The 24,074-nt window shown below is 46.3% G+C and overlaps 1 protein-coding gene across 2 annotated transcripts in view; it reads left to right on the top strand.

Moving 5' to 3' along the window:
• Window positions 1-24,074, top strand: part of FGF12 (fibroblast growth factor 12) — a 218,159-nt gene that overhangs the window by 107,642 nt on the left and 86,443 nt on the right. The window contains exon 1 of one of the 2 annotated variants that reach the window (XM_066325980.1): window positions 12,771-13,216. The exons of the other annotated variant lie outside the window; for it this stretch is intronic. Within the exon in view, the coding sequence (XP_066182077.1) occupies window positions 13,018-13,216 (199 nt within the window). The 5' untranslated portion in view covers window positions 12,771-13,017. Of the gene's footprint in view, window positions 1-12,770; window positions 13,217-24,074 lie in introns of those variants that run through there. 2 annotated transcript variants of the gene reach the window in all.

Here is a 24,074-nt window from a genome sequence, read left to right as displayed (position 1 = left end):
TTAACTGAATGCAATTCTGTCACTGTATCCCTAACAACTCTTAGATAAGACCATTTGTGGTTTATGGGATCTTATTTGCTTTCACTTTATTTAATGACACCACTAAATAAAAATGCTCAATAATTGTTGTTGCTTACTTCAGTTCATCAGTTAAACGTGCAAGGCTATTAGTATAGATATATTTTAAGATGGATCAATTAGTAAAGGTTAAATAAAACACCCTACTGAATGCACATCAAATGTCTCCTCATTCTTGGAGTATTAAAAAGAGATTTTTTGAAATACCAAAAGTATTGGTGCTACAGATAAGAGAAAAGGTCTCTTGACTCATGTTATTGCAGGCTGTGTCACATAATTTTTACACAAATGTGCACAAAAAGCCTCCTTGGAGCAGAATGAGAGCAGCGATGTGCCCACCGGTCCTATTGGAAGTATCTTACTCCTCTGATCGCTAGAAACCATGTCTAATTTTTAATCTAAATTTATTCTTGGCCAGTTTCTACCCATTTCCTCTTGTGCCAGCATTGTCCTTCAGCTTATCTGTCCTCTGACTGCTGTTATTTATGCCCTGTTTACATTTCTTTCTGCCTGGGCAATGAAGATCTATGAAACATGTCCATTCTGCTTTAGTTTGTAGCCAGTTTCACTTTCTTAATTGCTCTAGTGCCAGGGTTTCAAACAACACAAGGGAACATCCTTTGTTTTAAGAAGAAAAGCTTTCATTGAAGCTGAACAATATTGTGGGCATATTTCCTGTTTGACTGAGGGTTTATGAATTCTCTATATGTTTTTCAATTTTTATTTTCCCCGTAAAATTGCAACACTGGGTCAAATTTAAGCTGACAAAGTCTATGTCAAATGATTAAGTAAATAAAAAAAGAAAGAAGATTTTTCAGATGCTACATTGAGCCAGGAGTCAGGGAAGAGAAGTGAGAGAATTGCAATAAATGCTGGAGTTATCCGTGTGCAAATGATAAGGCTGGGAGTAGCCTTTTCTAGAAAAAATGCCTGGTGTCTGCCTCTTTATGTCAACCGATATTTTTCAAAGGGAACTTTGCAGGAGTCAGTCTGGCATGTTTAATTGGGGTGAGAGCTGGTGCCTACTGCACAGGTATCTCTTGCACATACCACACACAGAGCATTGGTAGTGTAAGGGGTGGATGCTGGAGTTTATGGGGAGAACCCTGGGGCATCAGTGAGATCTGTAAATTTGTTCTATTTATGTAGATTTTGATAATCCCAGCCCACGTTTTTTCGGCTCATGACAGCTAATACTTGCTGATGAATAAGCAAGGACCTCAAAGTTGTTGAAGGTAATGAAGTGTCTATGAATTATGCTCTTTCACAAGGACATGTTTTGTGTTGCATATGCTCCTTTTACTGCTACAGTCTTCAAGCTTCTTTACTGCATCTTTAACGAGGAGACAGACACTGCCCTGGTAGCTACAGGTCTACACAATTAATTTCCTAAGCGCCTGACTTTGTCAGTGTGGACATAAATGTCGTTCTGAGTTGCTTCCCTGTCAAGTTAGTTCTTTCATCTGAGGGCACCTTCTTGCACCCCACACTCACAGCATTTTGAGATGGGCTGAAGTGGCTGTTAGAGGCACTAGAAGTATCTAGTTTAATATCTACTCTAATGGACTGAAGAAATAGAATAGAATAAATTAGATTATAGAATAGATTTGCCTCTTAATACTGAGAAGGAACATAGATTATTGGCATTTTTTAGCAAACAGAGGGGTTCCCAAAGACAAGGAAATGAGTGACAAAGCTTGCATCAGGCTTATGAAAATACATTAGGGGAGACAGAGCATCCTTGCAACCAGATCACAACTACCCTGTCCAAGCCACTGACAGGCAGCATAAGCCAACCCTCCTCCGGGCTGGAACTGCCCAGCATGTTTTGCTTCACTTCCTTTGTTTGGGGAGGTTGTCCAGGAATACACAGCCTCTGGAACTGAAACAGGGCCTCTGGAAGACAAATGCCAGTGGATCCTAACTCTGCTGAAGGAGAGCTACCTCAGGAACTAGGCAGTTCCATAAAAATAAGTTTGTGCCTCCTTTTCCCTGGTGCAGAAAATCTGAAACTGAGAGAGTATTAGAATTTCAGCCACTTGCTGCTCTGGCCCTCTTTCAAGACTGAAGGATGCTTTTTGGCAGAAAATCCCAACACGCCTCTGCAGCTAATGGATAGCTGGTCATCTCTCCATGGATTGCTGAGGATCTCTGTTGCCATATTGCCACCTGTACCCAGTACAAAGCTATATTCTCCTTAATTACTGACAAAAATGTCTCTTCAGAAGCCTCCTAATAATTGCTCAAGTACCCACTTAAGTGGTTTTTAATTCAAGCTCCTCACCCCCACACTTGTGCATTTTCCAATTGCCAAGCATAGCTAGTCTTATGCATAAGCTTCTGCCAAAAGAAAATGCTAACACCCTGCCCCCTGGTTTATGCTGCCTTGCATGAGCTTCAGTGAGCCCATAGCATCTCAGGAGATGGGATTTCCAACAGACTAGAGCAGGAGCATTCAATCGTAATGAAAGATGAAAGCTCTTATTGTGAGTTTCCCTACATCTGACAACACTTGGCAGCTCTACAGCATCTCTTGTTGGGCTGCTGCTGCCTTGCCACTCCTCTTGTTATTGGATTTAGCCCCTGTGCTGGGGCAGGAGTGCCCATGGGCTCCTGTAAAAGCTCTGGGGCAGGTGGCAAGGATAAGCCATGGACATCATGCTGGGTGCCACAGGGGGCAGCTGCCCATGGGGTGGTGGGAGAGCAGCATTTCCAACTTTGCAGCTTTTTTTGTAGGAGCGGAAAGGAAAACTCAGGGGATCATGTCCTCTCATCCTGTAGGACCTAGCTGCATTCAACAGGGAATGCTTTAGATCATGACTTTATGGGTAAACAGGGTCTGTTATCTGCTTCTCCATGACTCATAGAAGGCATTGCTCTCTCTGCTTAATTCCGCGGTTTTACTGGGGTAGTCTCCAGACACCAGGTCCAATAAGTTACCTTTGTGTAGCAGGCTTCAGCAGCAGAATGTTTTTTTCTGTTTGTGATGGAGACTAAAGCGATATTAACAGTGTCCCTGAAGTGAGAAAAGGAATGTGCATATGAAGGGGGAGGGCAGGCAAGCATGGGCAGAGAGGAAGAATGAAAACACATTGTACAGGAATTCCTTGTCTAAGACAGAAGCTGTAGAGGAGTCATGAATAAAGGATGCAAGGAAATGGAGTTGCCCATGTCTAAAAGCTGTCTTGCAAAGTCCTAGAAGAGCCACAGAAAGTGGTTAGAGTAGCTATTGCATCTTCTTCTTTAGGCACTTTGGGAGTTCAGCATTCTGAGGGCAGAAAAGGCAGGAACTGTTATTCATGTCAGAGCGACATGTGTGAGTGGTACAGGCTGGGAGGCTGTGATGGATGCATCCAGAAGGAGTAGCCAAACAATCAGTAGAGGTGCTTTTTTTTTTTCTCTTGAATAATGCAACTTTATCAAAACCGTGCAAGGGAGAATGGAAATAATCATTTCAGAAGAGTGTGTTACACAGGGATTTCAGTGCCAAGTTTCATGCCACTGCTCTGCCTGCTGGAAAAGCAGAGACTTGGTCTGGACAATGGTGAGACCAAGAGTTCTACCACATCAGTGTGCTTTCTTCTCTTCTGGCATTTAATAGTGAGCTCCAAAAGATCTCATTTTCATTTCACGTGGGGAAGAAACATAACTTTGAATGCAAGATTTTCTGCAGAGTGGATTTCTGTTCATCTTAGCTCTAATACTGACACCAGGTGAGTGTGAGAAGCCAGGCAGAAGGGACCAGTTGTGATTTGAGTCTGATCTCCACCATAACTCAAGTCAGGACTGCACTGAGCAAGCCCAGTAAGTCGGTGTGGGCAGGCATAATCAATAAGGCAAGAAACTTGTAGCTAAGTGGGATTTGGACTAGATGTAGAAGTAGCCTTCTCAGCTGAGGGTGGTAGAGAGCCACATTCCTAAGGGAGCTGTGGGATTTACAGTGCTGCAGGTACCTAATCAGAGATCGGACCATTGGACCAGCCTTGTCAGTGATGATGAAGGCACTGCTGGCTCAGTACACGGGTGACTTCTGCAGGGTCCCTTGTACCCTGTGCACTGTGGTATCAGCTCGTCTATTTTTGAAAGAGGTTGGCTCTTAGGGTGAAATGATAGCAAATCCATCACAACTCTTGCCATGTTGTTCTCTTGATGAATTACCTTTGATATTAACAATAAACATGAGCCTTGACTTACAGCCTCCAGGTCTCACTCTGACTTTGCTGGATTGAGACAGTCCCTCCTTTCAAGAATGTTCTTACTGAGAGGTGAGAGATTTATCAGTCAGGGCTAAGTTTTCTCTGTCATTTTCTTGGATACTGAGACTCTCAACCATTTATCCTTTGTGGCCAGACTTTCAGCAACACCAAACTATTAGTGGCCATGGTATTAACAGGCTAAATACAGGCAAGTACCAAGAGCATTTTCAAGAGTAGCCCCAAGAGTGAATCCCTGTAGATGTGCTATTACTGCAACCAAGAGACCAAACTGCTCACGTTTTTCACTGTATCGATATTCTTCATAGTCCTCAGAACATCTTTTTTCTGCCACTTTTGTAGTGTGGTAATCAGATTTCTTGACTCATGATACTGGTGTTTGCTGCACTGGGTAGAAATGTATTTGTACAAATTCGGTACAAATGAGCATTGCTCATTTTTCTCCCTATTGCTCTATCCGTGAACGCATGGGCTTGCGCTCTCCTAGCTGCAGTTCTGTGCAGAAACTTCCTCTTAGCCATATCTGTATCATGGTTCCAAATTCCCACAGTCACTGCTTTCTGAGGAAAAAAAATTGCCCAGTCTTGAAGTAATACAGACTGCACAATTATCCCCAGAGATTTGATCTGGCTTTGTTAAAAGGAACTTGTTTTTATGAACTCGGTTTCCGTGTCAGTTCAGTTTATTTTTCACCAGCCTTACTGCGATCATTAATTACAACTGCATTAGTCTTTGTATCCTTGGCAAACTTAGATTTCCTTCCAGACCACTGATTATCTTTATTGGCGCCTGGATTGCCAGCAGCTCTGAGAGTCCAGGGAAAGAGGACATGGGATTTCATTTTGCTGGAGAGATAGAGGAGTTGATTTATTGCTGGAGAGGAAATAAATTACAATGCAAATAGCAAGAGGTGTGCTTGGAAGCCAAGGCTTTGTGGGGGAAGCAATGCATTCACCCAGATCCTTTTTACCCAGCACTTTAGGTCAGCAGGGGGTGAGGGAGTCTTCAAACCTTGTCCTGACTGCATAACAGCTGTAATCTCACATTTACATTTAGTGTTTAATATGCCCTTGCAGTATGCAAGGAGAAATAAGCAAGTTTTGTTAAGTAACATGCAATCTGAATGCATGTAACTTCAGAGGCATCCTTTGGGTGGGATTAATGTCCCAGCACTCCTGGACTGCAGAGCTTGAAGGCAGTAGAAGTACCAGGTCTTGTTAGAGTTGCTGCTTTTCTTCCGAGCTCTCCAAACTGGAAGGACCCTTTGCTCTGTGGCAGTGCAGTGGGCTGCCCAGTGAAGCATTGCTCTGCTGACCCAGGCAGGATTTGAGATATGACCTAGCTCAGGCTGCAAATCCTGGGCTTGTGGATTTGGAGGCCGGATTAAGGGACAAGTGAAGTTTGGGGTCAGGGAACTTTCCATGACCTCTTTAGGTCTGTCGGAATCCATTATGTGCAGATAGACAGATTTACAGGTCTGGAGGAATTTAGTATTCTCTTGACAGCTTCTGGCCCTTCCTTTCCCTCTTGACCTATGCCAGTGCCACAAAAGTGCATTAAGGAGGTGGATGTCTTCAATCTCCAAGCTTGACCTGCTGTGGAGCAGGCGGCCCCACAGGCCTGCTGGAGGAGCATGATAGGGGTTTCACTCTCCCTCCCTCCTTTTTATCATTCTCGATCACATAATCGGGTTGGTTTGCCTCAGCTAAGATCTAATCAGGAAGGATCTCTTTGACTTTCAGCAAAGTCAGCTTGATGGAAACTTTAAATTGAATCGACACACTTGAAAATGGTTTGGTTGAAATTGGTTGTATGGTTACAACATGAGGAGTTTTCCTTCCTCCCAGGGAAAGGGAAAAGTATGGGTAGCCTCACAGATCTCCTGAGCCTGGGGCTTGGGGGCCCTGGGTCTGAAGCTGCACTGTGGGGTTACACTCCCCTCTTTGCCCGGACCACACCACCCTAATGCAGGTGACATGTAAATCCAGTCACAACCATGTTCACTGTCCATGGGATCCGGGCATCTCTGGCATTATTTGAAACTGTAGGCCAAAACAGGCTACAGGTTGTCATCAATAGGATTTAAAGAGAACAGTGGGGATGTCTGACCTCTCCAAGGGGAGAACAGTAGGAATTGTTCCTGAAAGCACTGCTATCCTGAGGTCTGGGGACTGAGTCTCTGCTTTAGACAGAGGAGGGCATGATGTGTATGTATTCAGCCTCAGCTCACAAGTGGGGTAGTTTGGTGGTGGCTATTCCACCTATTTGACTTCAAGCTTCTGCTCTGCATTAAAAGCACAAAGGATGTGGTGTTCTTCTAAGACACTGTGAATGCAAATATAAGGCCTGGAGTGGAATCTCAATTCCATGCTTTCTTTCCTCTTCTGGATTCTTGTAGTCCTTTTGGCTTAAGGTTATTTGACAGGTAGCCATGGGTGAAAAATCCCTAAGGAAGTGGATGGAGGAAGTTGCTGGGTGTTGGGGAGAAGCCCAGTGAGGAAGAGGAAGTGGAAGGAGGAAGAAAGGAAGAGATGGGAGCTGTCTGTCCTGTCTTTTAAATTGAGCAGCTCTAGTACAGGCAAGAGGATAATTGAGTTTTCTTTGCAGATGTGTAGGTGGGTGTTTCTAAGCCTGGAGCAGCTGGTTGTCTATGTGCTGACGGCTCAACAAGGTTGGGATCTTGGCTCTGCCTTGCACAAGGCGATCTGCAAGCACAGTGTCCATCCTTTCATTACTCCCTGATGGGAGACCCTTCAGCAAGGCCTCCTCCCTACACTGCCCTTATGACTGAAGTGCTGTGTGGGGGCTGTCACTGGGCAGGTGTATGCAGGCCCTTTCACTTGGACTCCTGCCACTTAGGAAGCCACAACTGAAGTGTATCACTGCAAGGACAGCAGCTTTTCATGTCCTGATCCCGCTGAGGAAGGCAATGACAGAATGGTTGATGAACAGGACTGTTGGGCTGAGGTGATAAAAACAGATTTGCGATGAGCCCACCTTGAACAGGCCCCAGGTCTGGGTCTGGCATGTGGGACGGGCACTGACCTGTCTGCAGGGAGGTCTCTCTTTATATGTGGGAACAGCTTGAGATGCTCCCTGCTACTGCTTCTTTTCAGGCTTCATTTCAGGGAAATGATCCCAGCAGGTGCTTCCACAACCCTGGAGACAAAAGTCTATTCATCCATACAGGAGGCTTCTTGAAGAAAAATCCTTCAAATTTCTAGACAGCCCCAGTTCTCTTCAGTGAGGCAAAGCTTTCTTGTGTTGCCCTGCCTCCACCTCATGCAGGCGACAAGTCAACAAGGAGAAATAAAAGCTCCTGCTAAGTAGAAAATCTTCTCTTAAAAAGGGAAAAAAAAAAAAAAAGTGAATGTATGAAATCCTAGTAGAATTATTTATTTTTCTAGGCTGCAGTTGTTTTTATTGTGTTGCTGCTGCTTGTGACTTGCTTTTTGCAATAGTGGTTTAATTCTGCAGTCTGCCAATTGCATACCTGCCCTTTGCTTTAACACCTAGACAGGCCCAACGTCTCCCCAGGCTGGTTTGAAAGAAACCAGCTAAACTAATAAATACTTCTTGTGATGAGTTGCAAATTTTGTTTAATTGAATCTTTGAAGGCAAAAAGAGGAGTGAAGGGCTCATTAAATGAATTATTTCAATATAGCAATCAGGTGATGCAGGCTCTTCTGTGTTTATTAAAAGGCCAAGTCAGCTCTAAGCTCAGCTGTGCGAGAACAGCCCAGAAAAGCTGGCCAGTTCTTGTACTCTGCTGCTGTTTTAGGGCCAGATCTCTCTCCCTGAATAGCATATTTTAAAGTGGGCATGTGAATTCTTATTAGGCATCCAAACATAGATACAAACTCATGCATTGTAAACAGAATTAACCTGCACAGAAACCGAGCAAAATGCAGTAAGGTCTTGTCTTTTCTTTATCAGGTTACCCAGGCATGTTGGTTTTTTTTTTTTTTTTTCCAAAACGTCCACCCACGCAGAGAGACTGGGGAATGCCAAAGCTGCATGAATTTTAATTATGCTAGACATGCAACAAGGGGCTACCTTGTAAAGAATAAAGTTAATAAAACATAGATTTGAGCTTAATTCTGCTTAATAAGCAGCCCTGGCAATGCACATTTTAGATGTAATTTACACAGTGTGGAAATTTGGTGCAATTCTTAAGAGGTGTCTGCATGCAGACTTTCAAACTCAACAGTGCCTTCCTATTGGAAGAGATTTGTTGCTATGCTGCTGTAAAATGGTGAATTAGGCCATTCATAATTATTGGCCAGAGATGGGTGTCTTTCTTTTTCCCATTCAACTACAGCAATGTGCACACACATTTTAAAGTGGTATTGAATGTAAATCTCTTCCTTAATTTTCATGTATTCATTTTCAGTAGCTCTGCAGATAAAACAGCAAAAAACCTGCATATGTTTGTATCTGTAGTTAGCTCTGTGTGTACAGAATTAGTAAAGCAGAGATATGCCTAATGACTGAATCTACAGAACACAGCCCATGGCTTTTGAAGGCTCTATGAAAAATAAACAGGATATTCTGTTAGCAACCCTGCGGGAATTATTGCACTTCTCTAAGGAAAGATGCCAATAACCTCCGTTCTGACCTAGATAGATTATTCTGTTTAGGAAGGTAAGGGAATGCAATTCTAGATCTCTTCTCTGCTCAAGTCACCAAAGCCCTGAAATTCAACCAGGCCTTCATTTTAAACCTCAGCACAACAGACAGAAGAGTTCATTTATCATGAGAATGAAACCTCAAATATGGCAGCGTCTTGAAATACTGATGTTGGTTATGCAGAGGATCCTGTATATTTGGGGTGGGGATATTTAGTGAGCACAATGAGTCTGATCCTCCAACAGCCACACAGAGTCTGAACTTCTGCCCGTTCCTCTGTGCCAGATGGGGTCTTTCTCCACAAACTGCAGCAGGAGCAGTGGCGTATCTCTCCAATGTCATCAAAACAGTCTGTCTTAGTTATTTTATGGATCGGTGCTACTCTTGCATTCCATTTTCATAGGGTGCACTGTGCAGCTTTTCAGACTGGGACTGAAGTGAGGAGGAAGGCCAGTGAGAAGAGGCATGCAAGAAAAATTGCCGTAATACCCATATAATATATATATTATCTTATATATATATATATGTTTTAACATTATGTTCCTTAAGCAAAAAATGCCGTGTTGGCCCAGTTTGCTCAAACAATTCAGCTTCCATTGGTAGCAATGAGGAAGGCAGACTGTGAATCTCACAGGAGCTAGTTGGTTTGGAACAGTGGAGGCTGCAAAACCCTCAAAGAGGAGTTGCTGATAGAGATGAAAATGGAAGCTGTTTTGAGCCCTGTTTACCCAAATGGAAGATGAAGGAGAGAACTTCCACTGTTAGAGATGAAAGCAGTGGAGGCTTTTCTGTTTTACTTGGCACCCCACCAAAGGTAACGTTTCATCGGTAAGAATGACAGGAGCATGATGAGGTTGGCCTTCTATCCTCCAGCTCAAGACCACTCTGGGCTTGCTTGGTGTTTGTAAAAGCTTGGGCTCTTCAGAAAGTTTTGTGGAGTTGGGGCATGATCAGACCTGCACAGAGCAGATGTGCATGTCAGTAATGTCACCAGGAGCTCATGGCATTGTGCCCATGTTCAGAACCAAACCCCGTGCACTCCTTGGCCATCTATAGATAAAGACAGACCTGCATGTTGGCAAATGCAGCACTACATTCAGTTTCACAAGCTTTGGCTTAATTTCATTCAGTCACTGCACAAGCAGGAAAGACCTGGGAGAAGCCCTTTCTTCTTAAGAGTTGCAGCAACTCTTTTTTCAGATCCACAAATCATCAGGAAAAAAAGCATGCTGTGACTGACTTTATCACCATTAAGATAATTTTTAAGTGCAGAACAACTGCTCTGAGTTTACCAGCTACACAACAAACAAATTAGTCGCACATCAAAACAACTGGGACTTATCTAATACGGGGTGGATAACCAGCATTTTTTCACCCAAGACTTGGAAACTACAGGCAAAAAAAGTATCTTTGTATACAGATAGACAACCTCTTCTTGAGAAGATATGAAGATATGCTCACATCCTTTGAAGATGAAGCTTTGGATAATTCACTGGCAGTTCAGGCAGTGATTCTCTGATTGCAAACAACTTCTTTTAGGCCATGCCTGTACTTGTACTGCAATAATACTTTGATGTCAAGTGAAATAATCCGATAGAGAAAATTAAAATATGAAGCATTTTAGCTACAGGAAAGGGAAGAAAAATCTTTATTGACTAGGATGGTAAAAATCTGCTCAGAAAAAGTTGGGCAGTAGTTAAAAAGAGTATCACAGCCTGGGAGAACCTGATTCCGCTTGTTTTGGTATGCACAGAGACTAAGAGTAAAAATCAAGAAGTAATGCCAGAGTTTAGTTAGTAATTATGCACATATTAGGTGTTGTTTCAGTTGTCTTTCCCCCCAGTACATTAAAATTATTTAGACCTGAAGCGTAGAGTGTGAAGAATTTAGAAAAATTTTAAGAACATAGAAATAAAGAAGATTATTTTGCTAAAACTGGTAATTCCTAGGGCGTGCACCAACTGGTTTAAAATGCTCTGGTCAGCTGGAAACATGCATCGCCCATACACCTAAAGGGACTGGCTTAATCCTATCATGTCATTGCTACTCGCCAAAGTGTAGCGTGTCCTCTCTTCCCAGTCGAGATCTCCTCTCCCTCCACCGCGACGCCCGTGCGCTCCCCCAAGTATCCTGCTGGTCACCTAACTAACCTGGCAGCTACCATCGCTACCTGTTACTTGAACTGAATTGGAGAGCACCATGCTTGTGGCAGCAGCAGTTACTTCTCTGGATATCAGAGATGTATTATCCACCTTCAGTTTGTTCGGTGCGGTTTTGCGGCTGGAGATAGGCGGGAGCCGGCCCAGCACCTGACTGATGGCGGTGTGTTGTGGCACCGGGGGCAGCCCGGAAGTGTCCACCGCGCTGGAGCCCCGAACGCTCCCCGGCCAGGAACCGACACCCGGCAGAGCAGCCCTAGGGCTGCCGGGGTTGTCCCTTCTCTACTGCTTCCACGGAAAGCAGGGAAAGCCACGGACACGCTTGGCTGCCGAGGCTGGGTGCTCTGGCGCCGACTAGCAGCGCGGGAAGGTTGCCGGGTTGTTTGTACGAGGGGCAGGCGGCTCCGCCAGGAGGGCTGCGGTGCCGGGGAAGCCCGGCTGCGGCCGGGGTCGGCGGGTCTGCTCGGGCGGAGGGGCACAGCCGCCGCGGAGCTGCAATTGCCTCGTTTTGCTACTGCGCGGTATTTCTCATCCAAACCTCGATCACGTAGGATTGCGTAGAGGAGGGCGAGCGGGAGCAGCTGCACTTCTCCCCGAAGCCCGGAGCCGGCTCCTGCCCGGCCGCCGCGGGCTGCGGGGCTCCCCGCCGCCCGCCTTGGCAACAGCCCTGCGCAGCGTGGGCGTCCGGGGGGGCTTCCCCGGCCCCTCCCTCCCTCCCCTCTCCTCCCCCCACCTCTCCTCGCCTTTCCCCCTCCCAGCTCGGGCAGGAGGATGCAGGCGGGAGCGGGCGCGGTCTCGGCTCCTCCTCGCTCCGCCGCCGTCGGGCGGCACCGCGGAGCATCCTGAGCCCCGCACAGAGCAGCAGCAGCAGTGGCAGCCGCACCCGCCCCCCCGCCTTCTCTTCCTCCACCTCCTCCCCGCCTTGCATCGCTCCTCCCGCCGCCGGCCCCGCCGCGGCAGCCGGGCCGGGGCCGCCCCGGTGCCGAGCGCTCGGCGGCCGCCCGGACGATGTGGGTTGCTGCCGTCGAGGAGAGTCGGTGCCGGACAGAGGCGGCGAGCAGGGCAGGAGAAGCTGCGCCAGCTATGGCTCTGTGAGCACGGGGCGCCGAGCTGCGGCGATGTGAGCCCGCACTCGCGGCCGGGCGCTTCTTTTTTTTTTTTTTTTTTTTTTTTTTTTTTTTTTTTTTTTTAATTATTATTTAATTTTTTCCCTTCTTTTTAATTTGTTTGCTGGCCTGCTGCTTTTCCCCGTGGCTGCTTTTTCCTTCCCCTCCCGCCCTCTCTGAGAGCAGAGTGGGTAGGGGGGGAGAGGAGAAAGAGGAGGAGTGCGAACAGAAATGCAGCGCGGCTCTCCCTGAGCCCGGCCGCGGAGCCGCGTCCATGTGCGCGCCCTGCCGCGCAGCGCCTCGGAGCCACCGCGCTGGGGCCGGGGCTGCCCGCGGGCCGAGGGGTCTCTGACTCATCCCACAGCCCCTCGCCGGAGGGCGGCCGGAGGGAGGAAGCGCCGCCGCCTGCGCCCGGGCGGAGCGGAGCGGAGCGGCACCGCGCCGCAGGGACCCGCGGATCCTCCGCGTCCCCCTATCCTTTGGACACAGCGGACCTTCGCCAGCGGGGCGGCCGCTCCCGGATCTACGCGGCGCTGCCAGCCCGGCCGGGGGTCTCGCCGACGGCCGCCCGCGCCGGGATTTGCGCTCCCCGGGGACAGAGAGACCCATGGGCGGCGGGGTCCGGCGTCCAGCCATGGTTGTTAGCCCGGGCGCCCTGCTCCGCCTGGCCGGCTGAGCCCTCCCCGGCGCCGGGACTCGGGGCTGCAGCGCGTTTAAGCGGGTCGTCCCCGTCCCCGGTCCCCGCGGGGCGCGGCGGCGGCTCGGCCCCAGCGCGCCCGGGCGGCGCACCCCGGAGCGGAGCGGCGCGGCGCGGGGGGCCCATGAGCGGCGATGGCAGCGGCTATCGCCAGCTCGCTGATCCGGCAGAAGCGGCAAGCGAGGGAGTCCAACAGCGACCGAGTGTCCGCCTCCAAGCGCCGCTCCAGCCCCAGCAAGGACGGGCGCTCCTTATGCGAGAGGCATGTCCTGGGGGTCTTCAGCAAAGTGCGCTTTTGCAGCGGCAGGAAAAGGCCGGTGAGGAGAAGACCGGGTGAGTACGGCGGGCCGGGGCCGTGGGAACCCGCTTCGCGGAGAGGGGCAGCCCCGGTCCCGCCGGGATGGCTGCCCCGGGGCGCTCCCGGCACCGCCGGGTATCGGCTGGGGACGAGGCTTGCTCCGCGCTCAACTTTGGCCTGGGTCCTGGCGGATCTCCTCCCCTGCTCTGGTGGGATGGGTAGGCAGTGACTTGCTGCCAGCATCGCTTCACCGCTGTCCGAAGCGTGGGCACACAGGGTCCTCTGGCAAGAATGGCCTAGAGGTTTCATTTGTCCAAGCTTCACCCAAAATTGTGTTTTTCCACTTCCTTGTAGATAAGTTTTTAAAATGGTCTCTCATTTTCTGCACGGAGACAAGGAAATCGATAAACTGAGGATCAGTTAAAATTCTGGCCATTTGATAACTAAATCCATCAAGTGCTACTTCAAGAGCAGAGTTGTACGGGGAATATCATTAGCTTAGAAAGCTTTCTCGATGGCAGCTGCAGGACGATTACACCTGCCTAGTGGGTTTGTGAGGACCTAGAAATGCTTTTTAGGGTAGTCTTTTCTTGTCTTCTTTCTTTTCTTTATTCTTTTATGCTTGTGCTTAGTCTTGGTTCCTTGTGAGGAACTTCTCTTTAGTGTACACCGTAGTGCTCACATTCCCACGATGAAATCCCAACACCCACACTTTCAGTTCTGAGCATTGCCTTGTGCTCTCAGCTGTCCTTGGTAGGTGTGAGAAGGCAGCACCTGGCAAGAATAGGCCCTCCATAATTTCTGAGTGGCCTTATGATTTACATCTTGCTTTATTTTTTTCACTGCTGTAAGTCACCATAAAGGTAAGAAAACAGAGATCGGTTTGAGAAGCTGCTGTGAAGATGTAGTTTTCTCAAGATGTTCTTCAGTATAATGGTTAAAAGAGAGGGATACTCATGCACACTTAGCCGTTCAGGATGTACCATCAGCCTGTGTAACCCTTCCTTGATTTCCATATACATTAGTATTGTATTTGTTGATCAGTCTCTCCATGAAGCCGTTTCTCCACAGCTCAGGTCTGTTGGTAATGACTCTCCACCAAGGTGTCAGAAGTAGCTAAGACTGCTCTTCTCATCTATAGACTGATGTACATGACCTGGACTTTTCTAAACTAGGGAAGGAAGTGGGACAAAGCCTTTCACCATAGAAGGCCACTTCTTTCAACACTGTTGTCAACAAAGGTGAAAGAATAATCACTCTGGTTTGCTGTCAGCACTCCCGGAGTCACAGGCTATGGGGCAGGGACCATATTTAGTTGTGAGAATGTTTGAAGACTCAGCGCATAAGTTAGGCTGTGTAAACCAGTTTCTTTAATGGTCTGCTTAAAAGCAGGTATCACAAGAGACTGTATAATACTTAAAATATAGCGTGACTTGAAATACTCAAAGGGATAAAGTTGCCTATCTTTTTCTTCCTACTCAAGTTATGATGAGTGGTGACTATCCTATATATTAGTTAATCTGTGAGCCAAGACCAGAACACAGCTCTTGCCCAAAAAATGTTGGCATTTTGTCTTGGGAATCATTCTTTGCAGGATCAAGAGTGGGAACTGAGAGTCTTACTGATGTAATTTTTTTCTATTCCTCTTTCCTCTCCATCTTAATCTGCTATTAAATTCAGTCTCCTAAGGATTAAAAGGGCTGGGAAGTTTGAGTGACTTCCGGCAGGATGTGGTTGGGAAGGCTTTCTATTAGTTCTACCCTAGTGCTCCCAGCTGCACAGGTCTAGTTCTCCTTCCTTAGACTCACTAAATTCCTGTGAAGAATCAGTGAGTTTTAAGAATTCCCTCAACTTGCATGGGCTTTCATTCTGAGGAAGATTTTCTATAACTTGCTATAACAGGCGAGAGTGATTTTAGAGAAACTTTTTATTGACTGGGAAGGAAGATTAGTGCAACTCAGTGTTGTAAAAATAGAGCTGCTCAATCTTCAGAGCTGTCAGTCAATCCCTTGTAACCAGTACTATATTCATTTTATAAAATCCAAGAACTAGAGGAATTAAGTTGCTATGAAAAAAAATCTAAATGTCCTTTCCTAAGCTATGGACTCTGTTAGTTACCTACATACATCTTCTAACTAGGGATTTATTTCATTGATACTTTGTATTCCTGGTCTTGGGCGTGCTGCTCAGGAGGCAGCCTGCTACAGGGATTCTGCTGCTTGTATTGTTTATTCAGGGGAGCGTGCCCAGATAACTTGCTCGTTTCAGAATCTAGTTTCTGCACAGAAAATGACATGCAAATGAATTGAAAGTGGTTTAAAGAAATGTGCATACATTGTGCAGTGACCCACAACCCCAGTGATTATGTGTACTTAATGATATGCTGGTTCAGTAGTTTGCAAGTCAGTGAAGGGAATGAGAAACACACTCTGTTCAAAAGAGGTACAGTTGTATTTGGGGATGATGCAGTGCTAGGGGATCTCTCCTTACCTTTTTAAACATGACCTTGTCTTATGACTATTGGGACTAACTGTCAAAATACTTCGAATTTACAGAGTGGTTTTCATCTGTAGTACTCAACAAGCTCTACTGAATGGAGAGGATTCTTCCCATTTTACAGAAGGCGAAGACCAGCTCCAGCTATGGAGCAGTTACCTGACACAGAGACCTAATTCCCAATGCTGGGAGCAACACGCCACTCTTTGTGCTCTGAGCTCAGGATGCAGCAGTGGTGGAGCTGTAGCTTGCACATTGCACAAATACAATTCTGATGGAGGTTCATGTCCCCTTTGCTCTTTGCTTCTGTAAAGTAACTGTGTGAGCTTACATTGATGAAGTAAGCTGTTTATTACATGTTTTAATATGTGACTCAAGCAGTGCTCAAGCTTACATTGATGAAGTAAGCTGTTTATTACATGTTTTAATATGTGACTCAAGCAGTGCTGTAACTAAAATATTCAGTAAAGACGTGGGTGAGCAGAGGTGCTTGGCACTGGTTGGCACCTTGTGCTCCACTTTGCAGCCTGTGTGAAGTGAGAGTGACATACTCCTGCTCTTGTATAGGAAGGGAGAATTTGCACCCTGGAGCAGTTGAGTCTCGCATATTGGGCATGAGTAGTCAAAGGTTTTGGCAAGCTATGGGAAACCAGATCCATGCAGGGATGTCTTGTATAATCAGAGCTATCAGCTCCTGGGAAAAACAGACTCGTTTGTCTGTTTTGCAGAAACATCTCATTTGTTGGCTGCAATAGGGACTGTGTTGTAAAATGGGAACTAATTTTGTCTGTCTTTTCAATGGGCAAAGGCAGCTGTCTCACATGCACACTGTGTTCTTTAGAGCTCTTGGATGTGTTTTGCTCCAAGATGACTTACTAGTTTAAGATAGGCCAAATAGGGACACTGAGTGCTGTGGACTAAACTGAACATTTGGACACATGGGCTTAATCCCATTATTGCGAGTTAACGCAGATGATTTGCTGCAATTGCACATCTCTAAATGATATATTTTGCTCTGAACCACAGTGACTTGATAGAGGATTCAAAAGGAATTACTGTATGGCATGCCTTGTCGGTATGGGTTCAAGAGGTGGATTCTTCCTCAGGGACTGATGGATCCAAGAGTTGAATGCTGGAGACTTGACAAGCAGCTCTCTCTACATGTCTTCCCTGCCAACAAAGAGTTGAACCAAGTACTTTCATCCCCTTTGTGTCTGAATTAAAGCATCCAAGCATGTCACTTCTTCAGCTGTTTTATAGCAGTCTGAAAAGCCTGGGCTGGTGGGTCCAGCTTGTTTGTGAAAGCTGTCACTGTTGCTTCACCAGCCATCTTCTCAGGCAGAGTGAACCCCAGAGGGCTGGGGTAGAGGTGGCCTTCCATCATGCCATGGCCACTGGACAGCAAAGCTGAGCAAATTGGCAGCCTTGCGTGAAGGGAAACAGGCTGGAGCATCAGGCACACTATCTGTGGGGATCGCTAGGAGTTTTATCCCAGAGAAACCTACTGAAAGGGTGTTAGTACTTGAGAAAATAATGTTTGAATTGAGACAGCTTTGGGTCAGGCAATGCCAGGCACTATATAGCATTGTCTCAGTCCCTCAGTCCCCTCAGATACTGCTTTTCTAGATGAGTTATCAGCTCAGAATGCAGAGCTCATTCTTAAACAGGTTTTTACCCCAGAAAAAAAATTATGTTTTTTTAATTCCTTTTTTTTTTCCCATCTAGTATACATTTTGTGGTCTTCCAGGGAAAGGATGCTTTTCCTTAAGGATATAAAAAGGGTTCTTCCAAAGTGAAGGAAATGGCTTGCACATAGAAAAAAAGCAGTAACTTAAACCATGTTTTCCCTTTGCGGTATTTCTCATTTTTAATAATAAGTAGAGATTTGGAATTTAAAATATATGGACGTAGATATTTCTGAAGCAGTATAAGCAAAATGTAAGAGCAACATTCGTTGAAGGATGTAGAATGACTTTGTTCATTTAGAGGTTCATTTAAAACATTTGAGAAGTCTGTCATCTGCAAACTGTTAAATTCCCCGACTTAAATCCTGAAGTCCTTCCTGATTTCATGCAGGGTGAAAATGATGATTGAAGCTCAGGGTAAAAACTATCCTTTTAGCTCATAGTCCTTGCATGCTTTTGTGGAGTGGCACATCTCAGAACATCTGTAATACCTGCCCAAACTGTGGAATTTGTCCACTTTGTTGCTACTGTCCGAGTGCCAGCTGCATTACCGAGGGCATAGCTGCTCCCTGCAGGGGAATTCCATCTGGATCCCAGCTGTCCTCTGTAAGTGTGTCTGTGCATGTCTGGGTGTGTGCCCAGCCAAGGGGGGTCCATTGCATTCTTCTGCCTGCTCCTCTGTAGAATTTGGTGCTGTGCCCTGTATCTAAGAAGTGGCTGTCGGGAATGGAAATGGCTGGAAATGTGGCATCACCTGGACAGCAGGAGCTGGTAGAAGTGCTAGCTGAGATAAGGGCCTGAATGCCAAGTCTCCAGCCACACATGACCCTGGATAACACCAAGGGGAAGGGTACAGCCCTGAGGGCATGCATCCTCCTTGGTTGGGGGCAGTTCTGTAAGCTGCTTCTGCACCACCATGCTAAATGAGAGCCAACATAATCAGGAGGAAGGAAGAGGCTCCCTCCTGCTCATGACAGCTTGGCAGATGGGTTTCATTTTCTCCAGTTGATCTCCTGGGGGTGGTATCGCACACATTCGTGACTTGCAGATGTGGTGGATGTCACGGTGTGTGCCTGTGCTCAGTTACTGGGGGTCAGATAGCAACCCTGAGCTCTCAGTCTCTAAGATCGGGGGAGGAGCTGCCGTTTCCTGGTTTTCTCCAAAGCATGGAAAACTCAGCTGCCACTCTGCTTCCCAACACAGCTTATGAGTGAGCATGTCAGTCAGTAAGCCGCTCTGTACTAGTTCTGGACTGAGGATGGTTCATGCCAAGAAAATCCATGGAAGTCATCCAAGCTCTGAGAGGAATGGATATCTTCTGTCCCCGTGGACCCAGGGGTAGCTGTGCTTGTGAGAGCAGTGGAAATCGTTAGCCACCAGAGGCTCACCATTAGATCAATACAAATGATTGATTCCTCTGTCACCAGCCAAATGGGAGAGTCAGGACAGAAAGTTGTTTGTGAGTGATTATTTTCCTTCACCATAAAAGATCCATATAAATCAATTTATCGTTGACTGATACAACTGTTGGGGTTTTTTATCAGGGGAGGGGGGTGAAGGTGCAATTTCATTTAGAAGATTCTGATATGTGTATTTTACTTTAATATTCGGGTATTCTTCTAAATGAAGTGTTCCTTTGAAATATAACCCCAAAAGCTTGAATTCCAAAAAAATACCAAAATGGAGACAAGGTTTTCTTTCTTCCTTGCTTTGCTGAATTCAACACAAATTTAGAATAATTCCAGTAGACATAAAACATATTTTAACAGATTAGTTACCTATTAACCAAAACAATCATCAGCTTGACTTGGACAGTGAGAACAGCAGAGCTGCCATGGAAGCTGATGAGGCTGTTTGAGAGACAAACTTCGTCTTGAGTCTCACCATGGTAGGGAGCAAGTGCAAATGCAGTTGGGCTTATTGCTTTTCTTCCTTCCCCTCCCAAACAGGAATACCATGAACCAGGCTTTTGTTTCATCCCTCTGACATTTGTCTCATTTGATCTATCCTTTTGAACAGTCACGTGCACATTACTTCTGAGATTTTTTCTGCTCCTGCACAGTTGAAACCAAGCTGTGATTTGTTATTATTAAAATCAAAGGAAGAATTTTATCAAGTAAAACATGTAAAAGATTGACATTCCTTTCATATTTGCAAGCTCCATGGCTTGGCAGAAGGTGACCAAGAGCATGGACAAGAACAGGTCAGAGAAAGCAGCTCCAAAGAACTAACTTTTAAATAAAGAACTAATCACTGAATACAGATGCACTTCCGTATGCTCTGTGTGCTGTCATAGAGTCGCTGCCATGACTGCGTTATTGTTGTGTCTCGATCTTGGAAATGTCTGGAGAAGTGACCTGTACTGAAGTCATCTGCTCCGTGCCTGGGCTGTGCTTAGTGCAGTCTATCAGGGAGCAGTACCTTTGTACTCTGTTCTCCTGTTTAATAAGTGGTTCATCTCTATTCCCCAGCTAACACAAGATTCTTCATGTTAATGCATTATCCTTTCTGAGCATGGAGTAAGCTGCTTCATCTATTGTTTTATCTTCGCCCTCTTCTGACATGTAGCAGAATCCTGAAATAAGTCAGCCTTTCCAGAGGCTGGTTTTACTTTGCATCTCTGTTAAAAGCTGTAGGAGAACCATGGATTCACTCATGGGTGCCTCTTCTCCAGCTTGCAGGAACAGAGGGTTTGTGCTTTGAGGGAGTCAATGCAGAGACTGAATTTGTGCAGCACGGTCACAGGGCTGTAGGGCTACAGCTCCTTAACGGTACCTCTGAAAATAGCAGCTACAACACATTTCTAAAATGGTAAAGCAGAAGGCATCTTTCTTGAGAGCTGTGGAACACAACTGTGGGATTCACTGTTCAGGCAAACCACTCACTTCGGCTTTTCCAGCCCCCATGCTGCAGCTCATACAAATGACTGCTTGTTCCAAGCACTGGAACTGGGGCTTTGTGAAACCCTGACAGAGCTTACGTGGCTTCTGAGAAAATGCACCTGGATGCAAGCTGGCACTTGTCAAACACCTCTTTGGTCCTGTGTTCGTTCCAGAATGCTCTAGCTAAAGGTGGCAGAGGGACAAAGGCACGAACCAGGGTGGTGACCTGAGTCCAGTCTTCTGGGAGGAGTTGCTGGCTGGTTGCTGGTGTGATGAGGCTCCATGCAGCACCTCCAGGCATTTCTGCTCTCTACCCTTTCCCTGTGGGGTGGGCTGCAGTGGGAGATGAAGGTTAACGCTGGAAGCAGCAGCATCACGGAAGGGGGCTGTGCAGCTGCGTTGCTGCGTCTGCTCTGTGACTTTGAGTTTGTCATCAGGAGGTGACTGTTCTGCTGTGGTAAGAGTACCCACTGAGGAGATGCTGCCTGGGGTTCTGCGGCTCTAGGCAGAGCTCTTGAGTTTAAGACTGTTGAGCTCTTGTGCTCAATAGCAAGGTGGGAGGTAGCAGTCGCAGCTCCTCTCTCTTCTTGGCAGCATGTGCACCTGTTGTACCTGAAGTTTTGTGTGGGAGGTGGAATTTTGTGCAGTCCAGTCTGACTTGCATCAGTGCCCCCTCCTCCTTCAGTGTTACCGAGCACAAAACAAACTCTACTTCTGATGGTGTTTGGCTGGCACTGCTGTGTTCTTGAAGAGGAGCCCTCAGCTGTGGACCTCTGGCACTGCACTGGCCAGAAGGTGGGCAGCTCTGGTGAAAGGGGAGAAGCAGTTATGCTGTCACCTGCCTGTCTTTCTTCCTGGGACCTTGTCAGCACAATAGTTCTTGTTTGGCGTGTGTGACTTCATTGATAGATGTCAGAAAATGGCTGGTTGCCTCTCGTGGTGGGGGCTGTACGTGGGGATGAAGATCCAGGGCTAGATACAGCCACAACATTGGTGGAGGGCACAGAGCTTCTCCCACATCCCACAGCAGCATCTATGGAGTGCTCTGTGCATTCCTGTCTCACCTACCCTCCAGCAGCCTGCTCTCTTAAGGGCACGTGTTACATCCAGTGGACAGCTACATGCTGTGAACTGGCAAAATAACCACAGAGAGGCAATGTAATTCTGTTACTTGTGCCTCTTCTCCAGCTGAAACCTGATTGCAGTTCTGATCAAGATAAAATTCCCCTGAAATGTTCCTTTCTTGAGATACTTAAGCATTTTAGATTGAAATGAAGGAAGAAAAGAGAGGTCTTGGGGTTAATAGAACATGCTCATTTAATTGATATTTATCTAGAATAGCATAGTTGGCTGTCTCCTCCCTTTGCTGGCTGCACAGATAGTTTCTTTGCTTAGCAGTTGCCACCCATGTTGCCTGAGCTGCCAAATAAATACATTTCATTCATCCCCCAAAGCAAAACTGTTTGCAAAAGGTCAAGTGAATGGGTCTGCTGCAAATGAAGCCAAGGCAGCAAGAAGCCAGTCCACATTTTCCAGAACATTGAGAAGCAGTAGAAATTAGAAAAAAAGACAGCTCAGTTTGGCTTCCAGCTCCCGGATTAGGGTTGGGATGCTGAAGGGTTCCCTGGGGACTTGGAAGCCACTGGGCTACAGGAGATGCAAGGATCAGATGCTGGCAGGTGAGGGGCTTGGACCATCCACCTGCTCTGTAGCTGGTGCTTTTCCTGGAACAGCTCCTGTTACTGGAGCCGGGGTGAGTCACTGGCTGCCTCTGTATTGATCTGCAGCTGTCCCTGCGGTCATTCTGTGGTGATCAGCATCACACTCTCAAAGGGATTGTCTGTTGCGGTGGCTAACAGGGCTGGCAGAGCGTGTGGTGTAACCAGTAATTCTCTGCTGGCTTTTACAGTGAGGTGAGATGCTCATCAGTACAGGCTCTGCCTGCTGGCAGGCACACAGCGTCAGTATTGAAACATTTCTAAACGTTTCTTTTGGCTTTTAGCTAATTTCGCTTCATGCCACTCCTGTCTTCTTTGCTTCCATAAACATTTCTTCTTCTATTTTTCTTCCTGTTTCTTCTTCTATTCTACTTTCCATTAAAAAAATTCTAAGATTATAGAGCTACAGCCCCATAGTATCTTGAATGATTAGCAAGCACCAAGTGAAGTTTTCTGAGCCCTCGAGGGCAGCTGAGGGAGCAGGAGCTTTGTTCATAAACCTGTTGGAGAGGCAGATTTTCTGTTTTCACTCCATCTGCACTGTGTCATCCTCAGCACACGCATCCCTGGAGAGGGAGCTCACTGATTTCAGTTGGGTGGCAGGTGAACCTGCCTGGATCACTGGAGTGCTGAGGGCTGCCTGATACCAGAAATGAGGTGTTTGTGCTGAGAGATGAGCAATAAAATGTCATTGTTATTTAAAACAGAGGTTTAGGTTGAAGGAAGTGGATAATGGCTTCCTTACACCTGGAGTGTTTTCATTAGTTTGAAGGAAACCTTTGGCCCTAATGCAGATTATGCAGATTTAAAAAAGGTATATTTTCACAAAGCAAAAGGAAAGAACTTCGAGTCATATGGTGGAATTTTGGCCATTTTTAGCATGATCTTGCTCTTTGAAGTATAATGTTTCAGACCAGACTGGCCCAAGCAGCACATTTTCATTATGTACTTGGATGGTATAAGATTTTTGAAATTTAGTAACAGCATAGCTTTGAGTCAAAAATGCTTCCAAACTACTACAGAAATGCTTAAGCTGCACTAGTGCAGTGAGCAAAAAAAAATCTTGTAATACAACCTGACCGATTCAAGCTTTAATTTTTTCCACATCACAGGTTCATTACCTGTTAAATAAAGGAGTTTCACATGCTCATCCCCTTGGAAAATGCTATGAGATTGCTTAAGGATTATTGTAGGAAAAGAGGATGTCATCACTTGGGACTATTTAAAGTTTGCAGAATGACACTGGGACCCAAAATTTTCCCTGAGCTGCCATCCAGTGATTATCCAGGGCATTTCTGTGAGCTGGTGTAGGTAGGACCGGGTACTGTCCCTCTGACTGATAGCACCTGAAGTGATTAATTTCTCCTCAGTGCTTGTTGGTAGTATGTCCTGTCCCTTTTCTGTTTTAATGAATTAGGTGTTCAGAGCAGGGTAGAAGTTTAATGTCGTTGCTTCCATAATATGTTTTGTTTGTATGAGGGACTTTTCAGTGTTTCTGCAGTATTTCAGTCCTGCTGGATTGATAGGGGAAGTGAAGAGATTTAGCATCTGACAACAGCATAAATCCCAGCATTGTGGCAAGCCTGAACAGCAGGTATGGTGTCTGCTCTGCTCATGTGAGCACTGTTAGTGATGGGGGGCCTTGCATGGGGCACTTCAAGGTAAGGGGAACTGGAGACTGTATCAGAAACTCAGACTACAGAATATGCTAATGCCACCAAGTCATGGTCACCCAGCAGCAGGTCTGAAGGGGACCCCGACTGCTGATTAGTCCAACCTCAGTCCTATGCTGATTCCAGATGTGCATTCCTTGAAGGATGTTCTTAAACTTGTTTTTTGTATCCTCCCACAGAGCAAGTTCTGGGTAGAATGTTGTAATATCCAAACCACATTTGTAGAAAAACAGGAAAAAAATCTTATGAACAGTGAAGGAGTTTTATGTTGCACATTGGAGTCAAGAGAGCAAAACACAGTTTTTCTAACTGTACACACAGAGCACTGCCACAACATTCCCCAGGATTGTTGAGCCATCAAACAAGTCCTTAGGATGAGTCTGACATGTAGTTCTGTAGGAAACCTTCTCTCTGGGAAGCTGCAGGCCAGGAGGTGCTG

Source organism: Sylvia atricapilla, chromosome 10, assembly GCF_009819655.1.
Source record: "Sylvia atricapilla isolate bSylAtr1 chromosome 10, bSylAtr1.pri, whole genome shotgun sequence".
NCBI lineage: Eukaryota > Metazoa > Chordata > Aves > Passeriformes > Sylviidae > Sylvia > Sylvia atricapilla.
This window is presented reverse-complemented; position numbering and strand designations above follow the sequence as displayed.